Source organism: Sinocyclocheilus rhinocerous, unplaced genomic scaffold (assembly GCF_001515625.1).
Source record: "Sinocyclocheilus rhinocerous isolate Xijiao unplaced genomic scaffold, SAMN03320098_v1.1 scaffold1874, whole genome shotgun sequence".
Lineage (NCBI taxonomy): Eukaryota > Metazoa > Chordata > Actinopteri > Cypriniformes > Cyprinidae > Sinocyclocheilus > Sinocyclocheilus rhinocerous.
In genome coordinates, this window is record NW_015626862.1 from 732,939 (window position 1) to 747,856 (window position 14,918).

General features: G+C 35.2%; 1 protein-coding gene across 3 annotated transcripts in view; it reads left to right on the forward strand.

Annotated features, from left to right (window-relative positions):
* Positions 1 to 14,918, forward strand: part of LOC107716659 (protein Mpv17) — a 26,582-nt gene that overhangs the window by 1,625 nt on the left and 10,039 nt on the right. For all 3 annotated transcript variants that reach the window (XM_016523174.1, XM_016523158.1, XM_016523167.1), the window contains exons 2-4: positions 8,929 to 9,044; positions 11,453 to 11,545; positions 13,833 to 13,928. In XM_016523174.1, coding sequence (XP_016378660.1) covers positions 8,929 to 9,044; positions 11,453 to 11,545; positions 13,833 to 13,928 — 305 coding nt within the window. The remainder of the gene's footprint in view (positions 1 to 8,928; positions 9,045 to 11,452; positions 11,546 to 13,832; positions 13,929 to 14,918) is intronic.

Consider the following 14,918-nt stretch of genomic DNA (forward strand, 5'->3'; position numbering starts at 1 on the left):
ATGATGTCAAACTGGGTCTATTTTTTCATATGCCACTTTAATACAAAGAGGCAACTGTTTGTTGGTCATGTGACCATCCTAACCTGCCCAACCAATGGCGCGAGTTTAGGGCGGGGCTGTCTATTTGTCCAACCAATGGCGGACAGGGGAGTTGTCTGTTTGAAAACAATTTGAAAAGAGTCATTGTTTTAAAGTTTAATTATAGAGTCAATTATTATAATACATTTAATTAATACGAAACATTTAATTAATATAATCTGTCATATTCAAAAGGCCTAAATTGAGTGCTAAACATCTGTTGTTGTTTAATTTGAAAACAAATATGTTTTAGTTATATTAGATGTACACTACCATTCAAAAGTTTGTTGTTTTTTTTATGTTTTGGAAATTAATCTCTTATGCTCAGAAAGGCTGCATTTATTTAGTCAAAAATACAGTAAATTTAACAGTAATATTGTGAAATATTAAAATTTAAAATGATTGTTTTCTGCTTTAACACATTTTAAAGTAATATATATATGTGACGGCATAGCTGAATTTTCAGCAGCCATTACTCCAGTCTTCAGTGTCACATTATCCTTCTTTTTCAGGATTCTTTGATGAAAAGGAAGATCAAAAAAGCAGCATTTAAAATATTTTTTTATATTTTATAATGTTATGAATGTCTTTACTCTCAATTTTGATCAATTTAATACATTCTTGCTGAATAATTGTAATTATTTTTTTTTATTCTAAACCTCAAACCTAAAATAACCTTTTGATCAGTAGTGTATTATCTTGTGTATAATGATTATATCATAATCATGATAGTTGCACCAGCCTGAAATGAAGATGGACACAGTTTTTGTTTTATCCAGCTGTATTTACTCAGTGCAACTTATAACATCCAAATGAAAGATATAACACCAACATGTCATAAAAAAAATTAAAAAACAGAATCACTGAGTTGGAAAAAGGATCACCCCCTTGTGTCAGTATTTTGTTAAACCACCTTTTTCTTTAATTACAGCCTTTAGTCTGTTGGGATATATCTCTACTAACTTTGCACATCTAGACTTTGCAATATTTGCCCACTCTTCTTTGCAGAACTGCTCAAGTTCAGTGAAATTTGTTGTTGATTGTTTGTGGACTGCAGTCTTCAAGTCATTCCACAGATTTTCAGTGGGGTTTAAGTTAATCTTTTGAATGCCACAAAACCCCAAAAATTATCATCCTCATGCGAAGGACCCCCATCCTAAAATTTAAAAAGCAGCTATATATTATTTTATGTATGAAGACTCAAAGTGAATATTATAAATATTTAAAAAAATATTAAGAAAATATTTTGTTTCTGTTGTTACATTATTTTCTTCAGCACACTATAGTACTATACTGTTTTATGTATTACTATATTATTAATGTATTCATTTGCTTAAAACAAATGTATATTATTTAGTTATATATATATATATATATATATATATGCATATACATACAGTTGGTATAGAAAAAAATCAGCCCCCTTTAAAATGATCACATTTTATCAAACCTCAGAGTGTCACCTTTCAAAAGAGACCAAAACCATGCATATATTCCAAATGGTTCAAGAACAGCATGCAATGTACTTTGGGTACCATATGCCTATTTTATGCTAATTTTACTGCTAAGGGGTTAATAATAGACTTCACCGTGCTTCTAGGCATTGATAAAGCCTTTGATTTTTTTGTGTGTCCATCTCCTGACTTGTGCCTGTCCACAACTTTATCCCGGAGATCCTTTGATGAGTGACCCATAATTGATTCAGTGCTTCAGTTGCACTACCAAGGACTGAAATGCTCCAGGAAAGCTCTTTTCATGCTGAGCTAATCAAAATAACCACAGCTGATCACAGTTGAAAGTCAAATGGCTTTGTGTGCCATTGAGAAGGTGATTAGCTACACCTGATTGAGTTCACAAGTCATTTTTAGGAGGGGGGGTGATCCTTTTTCCAACTCAGTGATTCTGTTTTTTTTGTTGTTTTTTCTGACATGTTGGTGTTATATCTTTCACTTGGATGTTATAAGTTGCACTGAGTAAATACAGCTGGATAAAACAAAAACTGTGTCCATCTTCATTTCAGGCTGCAAAGCAACAGAATGCGATTATTTTAAAGGGGGTGATTCTTTTCTATACCCACTGTAGATGTACATTAAAATGGCTGAATTACAGGGTGATATGAATGTACCTATTATTTTTGCAATTCCGTTTTTTTGCCACTAGTGGCACAGAAATTACTCTCTTCCGCTTTAACTGATGCACTTGGTTGAAGTGATAAATGGATTTGTTTATAATAGGTACAGATGTGAAGAGGAAGAGATTAATGAACAAATGAATAAATTAATGAATGGAGGGGATGAAGGCGCTACATTTCCGTTTTCAAGTCATTAGCGATGCATTAACCCCATAATCTTATGAATAAACGTATGAGGCTTGAATGTGTTTACTGTACCGCAGGTAAGCCATGTCACACCGGTCTCATCAGCTCATCAGGTTGGGTTGACAGAGCCCACTCCTGGTCCCTGTGGAGAACGTGCTGGCTGCAAATAGATCCCTGCCAAATTGATCACAGATAATTTCACGAAGCACAAGATGCGTCAATCAGGGCTGTTCTTCCCCAGAGACTCTCCCTCAAGGACAGACGGTGGGAAGTGTTGTGCTGACATCAGCATATTTCAAGATGCATTTAGCATAGATGAGTGACATACTCCAGTTGGCACGAGATACGGGACAGATTGCACCTGAGTGTGTGGTAAATTGCATTTTATTTGGCACAGCGTAATGACAAACAACCATGTTTATGGTTGAATAGGGTCGTCGTCTTTTTTAATATAGATAAATGGATGGATAAATGCTGTTTTCTAGTTCATTGTAATCAGAGACCTGGAATATAACTTTTAAGCGCCTATTTTTAATGGTTTGGGGTCTAAAGAATGAAAAAATTTAATTTGCTATTTCAAATAAATTTTGTTCTTTTAAACTGTCTATTAATCAGAGTATCCTGAAAAAAAAACTGTATCACAGTTTCCCTCCAAAAAGGAGTAGTTCCAACCAAAACAATTTTCTTAAAATGTACTCATCCAAAGCCATCCAAGATGTAGATGAGTTCATCAGAACAGATTTGGAGAAATTCAGCATTACATCACTTCCTCACTATTGGATCCTCTGAGGTGAATGGGTGCCGTCAGAATGAGAGTCCAAACAGCTGATAAAAACATCACAATAATCCACAAGTAATCCACAAAACTCCAGTACACCATTTAACATCTTGGAAAGTGAAAGAAACAAAAAGAAGTTACAGTTTAAATTTAAAACAAATGATTATTGTGATCATGTTTTTATCAGCAGTTTGAACTCTCATTCTGACGGCACCCATTCACTGCAGATCATCCATTAGTGAGAAAGTGATGTAGTACTACATTTCTTCATATCTGTTGATGAATGATCAATGAATAAATAAACTCAGCTACATCTTGCATGGCTTGAGGGTGAGTACATTTTCTGCAAATTTTTATATTTGCGTGAATTCAGCAGTTCTGTTTTTACTGTTTTCAACATTGATAATGGCAGTAATTGCTGTTGGAAACTCAATGTTGTCATCATAGGAATAAATTGTAATTGTCATTGTAATGAGAGACCTAGAATATAACTTTTAACCACCGGTTTTCATGGTTTTGATTCCAAAGATGAAAGAAAAAGTAAAAGGGTCTGCTTAGGACAGTCTATTATTAACAGATGTTTTAAGAGTTTACTCTTCGGTGCTTCTCAACCTGTTAACGTCAAGTTGAACCAAGAAGTGGAAAACATAAATGTTTATTATCACCTCACAACATTCTGTTAGCTCTCACTCAGCCTTTGCCCTCCTGTCTACCTTGTTCTGCCTACCATGATCAATAAGCTGGTGCTGTTTTGATAAGATGACCCAATAAAAGCATGGCAAAGGTTCCTGGCTTTTTCCAGTCTACTATACTGGGTTATTAGTCTTTCCTTGACATTTTATGAAAAGGTTAGGTCACTTAAAAAGGGCTATGTTGCCTCGCCGGGCTCTGTCGTTAATGCAGAATGTCCTTTGTAAACCATGATATTTGGGCAAGTGCGAGGAAGCAGCTGTCCTCTACATTTAAAGGCAGTTCCATTTTTTTTATGTGTGGCTCCATTTCTTCTCCCTGGCCGTTCTGTATTTGGCTGCAGAATAATTTTTTTTAAGGATCCTGCAATTTAGCCAGTCAAGGTGAAGCATAATGAGTGACAGACACTGCCTGTGTTTAGAAATCAAGGGGTATTGATGTAGAAACACTGTTGTCACCATAAAAAGCTTGACTTTATATAGTTGTCATTAGATTTATAGTGTATACAGTAGTTAGGCTATAGTTATTCTGAAAATAACAATATTTATAATACAGCTGATAATTGATATGATGGTTCATTATTTATATATATTTTAAATATATTTATTATAAAATAAAAATATTACTATTATTCTGTTATTCTTTTTACTATTCTTTTTTTCATTGTATTATACCTCTTTAGAGCGCAGAAGATCTTTATTATCTAATCTTAACTTCAAAGGTTTGCAGACTTGTGGCTTACTCAGGGCTTTCTGTGAACTCAGTGGTTTTTCTGAAGAAACAGATAATCTAGAAGCAGTGTTAGTCTCACAAACCCACTGCTGGTACCATCAGTCCAGTACACTTAGTCATGTCATGACACTGAGTCACTATGTCAGTGTTTGTGGTGGAGCACAAGGACGACGCTCATAAGTCGTTGTAGTTTGTAAAATGCGATCGGAGAGTCCTGCAGTGCGTTTCTCTCACAGATCAGAAAAGGCTTCACGCGCTGTGTTTGTGTGGGGATGAGTGAGAGTGTGACACAGTCTTTCTGTTGGTGGATCACCCCGCTGTGCCCGTTAACAACCTGCTGGAGAGAGACCAGAGTTCCCAGCATCCTCCTCTCCAAGGCATTTCATCACACTGCCCTCCTGCTATGGCGTGCTGTGTACAATAGTGGTTTCTCTCCAGCTCGCCATGTGTTTTAAACAATGACCTCACTTATCAGAAGTTGATCCACCAAGGTTCTATTGCATCAGAATAGTTGATGATATCTTGTGTTGTGTTGTTTTGGAGTGCCTGTTGTTGCCCAATATATTTGTTTTTTGTTTATTGTTTTTAAATTGTCCCCTTCTTTTGTTTTCCTGTTATTTTATTGTATATACTTTACTATATTTATTTTGGTACTAAAATATGCCATTTCAGCACTATAAAATTCAGGATTATAATATGCCAGTAGTGTATAATTATAGTATTATTAAATATACCATGCCCATAATTTTTTACTAACGAGATTAAGATTAAAGAGATTAAATTTTAGACCTATTTCAAATTTGCCTTTTATAGCAAAGATCCTTGAGAAAAATGTACTACTGCAGTTACAGAGCTTCCTAGATCCGAATGGTATCCTTGATAAATTCCAGTCTGGTTTTAGGACTAACCACAGTACTGAATCTGCACTATAAAGAGTATCGAATGACCTTTTGCTGTCTGTCGACTCCGGGTCATTTTGGTGCTTTTAGACTTGAGTGCAGCATTTGATACTGTTGATCATGGCATTCTATTGTCATGTCTTGAACAGTATGTGGGCATCCATGGACATGCCTTTAGTTGGTTTAAGAAATATTTTCTTACAGACAGAACCTTTTCAGTTGGCATTGGAGGCTCTGTCTCATCTGTAGCTCCTATTACCTTGGGCGTTCCCCAAGGTTCCATTTTGGCCCCAACTCTATGTTTGATTCTTAGGAGGCATGCAGTGTCTTTTCACTTGTATGCAGATGACACTCAAATCTATATGCCTTTGAAACATACTGACAGGAAAGGTTTAGAAACCTTTGCTTGCTTGTCTAAACAATATAAGATCCTGGATGTCCTCAAATTCTTACACCTTAATGAGAGTAAAACGGAAGCAATTGTGTTTGGGCCCTCTGTTGTTAATAAAGAAACAAACTACTGTTAATGTTGCCAGTCTGCACTCCTATATCAAAACGACTGTGAAAAATCTGGGAGTTATTTTGGATTCCTCTTTTACGTATGACCCAACATATGAACACAGTAGTTAATTCAAGCTTTTTCACCTGAAACGTCTGTCTAGAGTAAAGTCTTTTCTATCCCCCAAAGATCTTGAAAGAGTTACACATGCTTTCATTCTATCTCGCTTGGATTTTTGTAATTCTATAAACGCTGGAATATCCAAGTCTTCTATTACAAGGCTTCAGATGGTTCGAAACAATGCAGCCTGATTTTTAACTGGAGTCCGCAAACGTGAACGCATTACTCCTATTTTAATGGCTCTTAACTGATTGCCGGTGAGCCATAGAGTTGATTTCAAAATACTGTTGTTCGTTTTTAAATCTCTAAATGGTCTTGCACCCTCATACTTATCTGAACTGGCATGAAATTTGAACATGCCAGGCAGGTGTCTATAGTCCACAAACAGTTACAGTCTGGCCCAGCCTCAAACACGGTTGAAGTTGAGAGGGGATCGTGCATTTGCAGTTGTCAGACCAAGGCTCTGGAATAGCCTCCCCTTATCTCTGAGAATCCCTGTCCTCTGTACATGAGTTTAAATCTAAGTTACATTTTTATCTTCTTGCCCAGGCATTTAACAAATCTTAATTATGTTTTTATTTCATTATGTGTTCCTGGGTTTTTTTTCTTTCATTATCATGTATCTTAGTCTTATACTCTCAACTCTTATTGTGTTTATTTGTGCTGTATAAATAAATGAAATTAAATTAATTTGAACTTTTAAAACAACTTTATTACCCAGTGGGATGTATTTTGTGTTAAAATTGTAATGAATAATTTTTTGATTAACAAATATTGAAATCGGTTATGATTATTTCACTCTTCAGGTTATTGTTGTTTTTAAAAGAATAATATTTGAATGGTGGGTTTTTAGGGTTTCTTCATTGTCATCTCCTCTGTGTGAATATAGATAAATGGACATTTTTTCCTCTGAAAATGCTGTTTTCTTGATCATTGAAATCAGAAACCTGGAATAACTTTAACATGCCTGTTTTCATGGTTTTGGCTCTAAAGATGAAAGCAAATGTAAAAAGGGTCCTCCCAGGACAGTAAAGAAAAAAAGGAAAGAAATCTCCCTTGTGATGAGTTCCATTGGTTTTGGTTTCTTTTATTGAGGTTTGTATTCATTTTGGGTTTCCGATACATGTCAATATCCAGTGAGCTGTCTGTTTATGCACACATGCATAATGCATGGCTCTATTTGCTGCCCTCATGGCTTTGACTGCAGGTGATCGAAATGTGTGTGAAGAGAAAGGAGACCTGTGACATTTCCAGCAGTTGGGAGGAAACAGCTCTGTCAATATGATTGACACACAGTGTGTGTGTGTGTGTCTGTGTGTGTCTGTGTGTGTGTGTGCGCAAGTGATGAATTGCAGTCTATCTAAAGCTTACCATCACTCATATTCAACAGCTTCTGTTCATTCAGTGTTTCCTCAAGGATGAATGGATGAAACTCTTCAAACTCAAACACTTTCAAGCTCTAGGGTGTTGGGAGGTCTCTCTTGGTTTAGTTGCTTACACTTTGAGATGAAGTTATACATGCATTCACTCACAGTCTCAATGGACAGTACTAAAGGATTTTCAAGTATGTAAGAGGGAGAGTGTTTGATTTTATTTTAGATATACCTTGCATCTCTGTCAGGGCACATTGTGGAACTTTTGATACTTGTTTTGGTTAATAAGAGTTTGGTTTTACTTTCTGCAATGGCTTAAATGTATCCATAGTGATCTCAGAAATGTATTGTATGGCTTGTCTGACTAATCATGTTTTACAGGATGACATCTGTCCCTGCTATTAAGGAAACAGCCCCCTGTGGTGTTCGTAAGGGGATCTCGATGCAATGTGAAATTTACAATGCGACATTTAAAGGTCATTGTGGGGTGAATAGTTGGATTTCTTGAAGTCTTTGCACCGTTGTTTTACTATAATTATGGTCTCAATTATTTTTGTACATTTAGTAATGAATACGTGTTTGAAACATTGTAGAAGGATAATTGTGATTTAAAAAGTCTGAACATGTAATCGGTAGACTGGTAGAAAAAAAATTATACATTCAAAGAGCTAAAGATTATGTAAGACTGAAAGATTATCGTACAAAATTTGAGGACTGCAAGATATTTTTTAATGTTTCATATTAGCACAAGTCACATGATCAACAAGGCTGCAGTAATATTGTGAAATTTTATTACAATTTAAAATAACTGCTTAAAATATTTCAAAAAGTATTCCTGTGAAGGTAAAGCTGAATTTTCAGCAGCATTACTCCAGTCTTCAGTGTCACATGATCCTTCATAAATCATTCTAATTTATGCTGATTTAGTGCTCAAGAAACATTTCTTATTGTTATATTTCTTATATATTTCTTATATGTTGGAAACAGTGCTGTTTAATATTTTTTTCATTCTTTGATAATTCTTTGATATTCTTTGAAACATAAGAACTGCATTTATTTGAAATAGAAGTTTTTTGTAACATTGTAAATGTCTTTCCTGTGATCACTTGCATTTTTTTTGCTAAATAATAGTACTAATAAAAAAAAAAAGACCCCAATCTTTGGGAATGTAGTGTGAATGATACCATAAAGGTCACAAAGTCAAGATCTGTTATCCTTTGCAACTTAGTAGATCAACCCAAGACCTCGTATGGCGCATCTCATCTCTCAGTCAGTAGGCAGTGAATGGGGCGGCAAAAATCTGAACGAGTGTTTCCTGTCAGTTGTCCTTGGCGTGGTTACCTGAGTGTGGGCCTTCACGCTGGGCAATGGGGGCAAACAGATGCCCGACTGGCACCCTCTCTCTCTCTCTCCCTCCCTCATTTTTACTCCCTCTCTTCCAGGCTCTCTGGTGGGTGTGGGTGATGTCATCTCCCAGCAGCTGATTGAGCGCCGTGGACTGGCCAATCACAGCGCGAGACGCACCACCAAGATGATGAGCATTGGCTTCTTCTTTGTTGTAAGTCTCCCGTGATTCTGTTCCATTTGCATATGTGTTTCTCTTGAGATCCTCCAGCTTTGTTACTTCGCACTGATGTAATTTAAATATAGAAGCAAGAGAGTTAAAACTGAGCTTTGAAACTCTTCACGGGTGTCATTTATGTCCTCATTTGTTATAAAATTGTGATTCTTTTTATGTTTTGTATTTGTTACATTCTTTCCAAAAAAAAAAAAAAAGAACACCGCTTTCAATGGAGAAAAATACTTTTTGGCCCAGAATGGTTTTATTACATGCGTTTTCGAACCAGAGTTATCTGACATATACTATTGTTAAAAAGTTTGAGTTTGGTAAGATTTTTTAATGTTTTGGAGAGAAGCCTCTTATGCTTACCAAGGCTGCATTTTTTTGATAAAAAATGCAGTAAATACTGCTAAATTTTATTACAATTTAAAATAACTCCTTTATATTTTAATATATTTTAAAAGGTATTTTTTCTGTGATGGCAAAGCTGAATTTTCAGCATCATTACTCCAGTCCTCAGTGTCACATGATCCTTCAGAAATCATTTTAATATGCTAATTTGGTGCTCAAACATTTTATTATTAACAAATTTTGAATTCATTTTCCAGGGTGATGAATAGAAAGCTCAAAAGAACAGCATTTATTTGAAATAGAAATCTTTTTGTAAATTATAAATGTCTTTTCGGTCCTGAATTTTGATTTATTTTTATCTTTTTTTGTTTTTGGTGGTATTGTGGTGTACACCACAATATTTATTTTTGCATAATAAATTTTGAATGATGGCATGACAATGTAAAAAATGTAAACTACAAAAACCTTGCAAACATGGTCAAATCCTGAGATTTTTTTCATTCTATTCTATTCTTATTGCTATTTCAACCTTTTTTTTGCAGTTGAAATCAGATTAGATTTTACCAACTCCCCATGTTAACAAGCAAACCCTTGGCACTTTGCTTTAAATTAGATAATACAACTTCAAAAAGGCAAAAAAAAAGAATCTTGCTAAATGTCAGTGAACTCAAATGTTTACAGGTCTGTTGTTTTATGACTATTACTGTAAGAGACTCTTAGGTTACTGCTTATTCGTAGGGGGAGCATCACAATGGGATGTCAGTTAAAACACCTTGAGGCAATATCCATTTACAAGTTTTATTTCACCAATGCCAGTACATCACTCGTTCCACAGGTATCAGACTGGTTTCTGAAATCTGTACACAGCCACAACACCATATGAAATAATCCAGAGCAGTGAACAAGGAATGAACTGACTACTGCTCGGAAGCAACCCTTCTTAAAGGCCCCTAATTGGAGCCAGAATAGGATGCAGCTGTCAACAGTGGGTGGAGCTACATCACTATGTCATAGGTTTTCCAACAATTACAGATAATATGTGTAGGGGTGTCATTTGTTGGAACAGGTAATGAAGTTGCAGAGCAGAGTGATTGACATGCACACAGTAATTGATATATTAAGCGTCCTGCTCTTCCCTTCCTCCCTCACACACGCACACAAAGCACTAATGCACTAGTTCTGTCCAAATGACTTGAGGTCTAATCTGCAAATGGCCTGTATGATTCAAAGCTTTTACAAGCCTGAGCACACTCGATTCAGCCTTTTAAACATCAGACCGTAGTTGTTATTATTAGTGCAGTAAAATCTGTTTCACTGCTGTTAGAACAAAAGACTGAACCACAGGTCAGAACTTCAGGTGAAATTCGTCTTGCATCTCCTGAAATTAAATCTTTGAAAGATTTTCTGTCCATTGAGCTATAATTATATTGCATTTCTGACATTCTGTTGGCAGTTTAGGGTTATAGGCTGTATTCTTATTGCCCAATCAACCAAATTAAGCAGAAGCTCAGTATTAATCATTTTATGTGTCATATGGCATCCGTTGTTTTGCTAAAAGGACGGGAAAGAATGCAGAAAGACAATATAGAGCTGCTATATATTCACTGTACATAGAAAAATGACAAACGTCTTCTCAAACAAGTCTACAACTGTTTGTTAAAGACGCCCATATGCATAATTTGCCATTGGTGGGTGATTTTACACTGATGCTGCTAAACTGCAAATTATAATTGCATTAAAAGAGAGATTTAGCAAAGGATTCAGTTGTCATTGTTGACTAAAACACCCCCGGGAGACTTTGTTTGACACATTTATTGATCGGTTTGCTAATCAGGCCCAGACTGAAACCACACTGGGAAACAAAAAGAAAGCTCATTAATTCACAGAGGATTGGAGCTAATTACAGCCTGCTGTTTTCATAATCACGTCATGAACAAATGAAACCACTGGCACGGCCTCAAGATTCTGAGCTTGTGTTTATGATTGTTTACTGAAGTGTTTAAAGTGCTACACATATGTGAGATGCGTTTAATGAAGTTTTCTGTGACTTGAAGGGTCCAGTAGTCGGTGGATGGTATAAGGTGCTGGACAAACTTGTTACTGGTGGTACTAAAAGTGCAGCTTTGAAGAAAATGCTTGTTGACCAGGTGAGCCATGTGCAATGTATTGCAGTAATTGTTTTGTGTGTGTGTGTGTGTGTGAACTACATGGTATTAATTTATTCATAATTAGTACATATTTGTGTATTGCAAGACAAAACATTGAGATCAATTCAAATGTATTATATATACACAATCCCTAAAAGAATACATTATTCTTATATACTGTATATATATATATATATATATATATATATAAATAATGCAACATTATGAAAAATATGACTTTTAAATACTTCTGCCATGACATCGCTGAGGCTCATTCAGATGATTTGAGTTCAAATCTGGCCTGTCATTTTCTCATGCTGTTCTCCCTCTTCACCCCATCATTTCCTCTCCTCTCTCCACTACAGTATTAATAAAATAATACAAAACACCAAAAATAAAGTCAGACCTCAACATTCGGTATATTACAAAATATCTTTAGTTATAAATACACGCATGGAAAGTTTTCCTTAGAACTTGTGTGTGTGTGTGTGTGAACTACATGGTATTAATTTATTCATAATTAGTACATATTTGTGTATTGCAAGACAAAACATTGAGATCAATTCAAATGTATTATATATACACAATCCCTAAAAGAATACATTATTCTTATATACTGTATATATATATATATATATATATATATATAAATAATGCAACATTATGAAAAATATGACTTTTAAATACTTCTGCCATGACATCGCTGAGGCTCATTCAGATGATTTGAGTTCAAATCTGGCCTGTCATTTTCTCATGCTGTTCTCCCTCTTCACCCCATCATTTCCTCTCCTCTCTCCACTACAGTATTAATAAAATAATACAAAACACCAAAAATAAAGTCAGACCTCAACATTCGGTATATTACAAAATATCTTTAGTTATAAATACACGCATGGAAAGTTTTCCTTAGAACTGACTTTCTTGTCTTTGTTGGGAGTATGCAGACACATGTAAAGTGCTTATGAGCTTCTATTTATTGCTGTTGCTACGTACTTTATCCCTTTTGGGTATCCCATCTGAGCACTCCCTTCATGCATGTCAAGTAATCCATCCTCTGATAGGCAGTCAAACAAATGAGTGTTTGCATAAGTCATTGTTTACATGATTGGTGGAATGAATGTACAGGATGAAGCGGACAAAGGCACGCGCAAGACAGGCCCTCTCCCCATCACCGGATTACACCCAAACAACAGCGCTTACAACGCCAGCCTGCTCTCCCACATTTATTCAGAAAAGAGATTCTAGGGCTATTTTTAGAGACCCACTTTCTAAATTTCTAAAAGCCTGTATGGCCAGCGAGAAGTTGTGTGTTTGGTTGCTTTCATCTGTAGATATAAAATTTTGTTTATTGAGAGGCTTACAAAGGCTGATTAAACCTTAAAGATGCATGATTTATTCATAATAGTTTTATTAAGAAAACATGATTTATTCATAATATTTTACAAAAAAGACAAAGATTCCCAGTCAAGTAGCAGGTACTGTCATCATGTCCACAGCTTTATTTAACTCCTTATTACTTCTTTACATGCATTCTCAAGGTTTTGCTCAGTAACTTACACTGTCTCTTAATTTTTCCACAACAATATGCCTAAAATGAAAATAAATTGTAAAATATATTTTTTACAATGGGTTTGTTACACATTACATGCTATACTTGCTATAGTAATAACAATAAATGATGCATAATTACATGTAACTAACCCTAAATCACAACCTCATCCTAACCCTAGAGTAAGTACATGTAGTTAATTAATATTACTCAGTACTTAAATGTATAAGTACATTCTAACAAAGACTACATAAAAAAAAATAAAAACTTGAAATGTTTTTTTTTTTTGGAAAAATTAATATTTTTCCATGCTACATCGCCATTTCAACTTATGAAACAAAAAACATTGTGGACTTTGTACCCAAAAGTCAAAGGGAAAGCAAAGGGGCTGTTTTCAGTCTGTGCTTGACAGATTTTTTATTGGTTTCTGTAACAAATCTATTTGGGATGTCCTTTGGAAAACCACACAGGAATGTGCTAATAATAAATGGATGCATCAGTCTCTCATTGTGTCCTTGATAGCTTTCAACATGTGCTATGCATATTTCATCAGATGTGAAAATGTGAGGCAGTAGTCTATAAATGAACAATTAGACTGGATTAGATGTATAATGGTATTTATTATGAACATTAAACTTGATTAATCATGTACATTTATGTGTCATCTAAAAATGAATGTGAAGGTTTCTATAAAGTAGATTAGATAAGTGTTCTAATCAGATATTTGTATATCCACAGGTGGGCTTTGCTCCGTGTTTCTTGGGTGCTTTTCTGGGAATTTCCGGAGCACTCAATGGACTGACCGTGGAAGAGAATGTGGCCAAACTCAAGAGGGTCAGTTGTCATCACAAACCTGAATTAAATACAAGCATTGTGACAACATGAAGGACTAGTTTTAAAATGCAAAAAAATGAGCGTTTTTCACAGAACCTGAAACGGAAATGTTTTTGGACACACTGGGATGAAAACCAAAAATGAAAATGCTAATTTAGATTTGTATTGGAATAACTGAAATTATATTAATATTATTATATTAATTATTTTTTATTATATTAACTATTATTTTCATTTTTTCTAAATATAGAATAATCAATATAATAATTAATAAAAATATAGTATAACATATTAAAATAAAATATTGTGTACCATCAGTAGTCCTGAAAGTCCACTCTCACACCAGCTTTCTGTCTTGTGACACTTATATTGGCCCCCCCTCCATAATTAGAGGATATTTCTGCTGTTGAATGGATGAAGGGATGGAGGGCCGCAAGGAGTGACTCATGGGCTTGTAGGAACAACGGTTGACGCAGCATTGTCTCTTTGAGTGGTGCCATTAATTATTTATGTAGGAAAGGTGTCGGAGTTAAAATTAGGCTGAAAGGTCAGTCACCTAAATGTCAGAAAAGACAGAAAGCTAATGATAAATGCGCTCATTAACCCAAACAGAAGAAATGCGAGCTGAAAGCCAATCACTAAAAACACCTTTAGTGATGCTACTCTGTGACTCGTCTTAAAGAATACCACTCTGATCCATTAAAACATGTTTTGTACCTGTTGGTTATTAGTAGGGCTGTTTTTGCTTTAAACAGGTCCTCCAGTGCTGATTAAAGGGGTCATATGATGTTGCTAAAAAGAACATTATTTTGTGTATTTGGTGTAATGAAATGTGTTTATGTGGTTTAAGGTTAAAAAAACACATTATTTTCCACATACTGTACATTATTGTTTCTCCTCTATAACCCGCCTTTCTGAAATGCGTCGATTTTTACAAAGCTCATCGGCCTGAAAAGCGAGGTGTGCTCTGATTGGCCAACTATCCAGTGC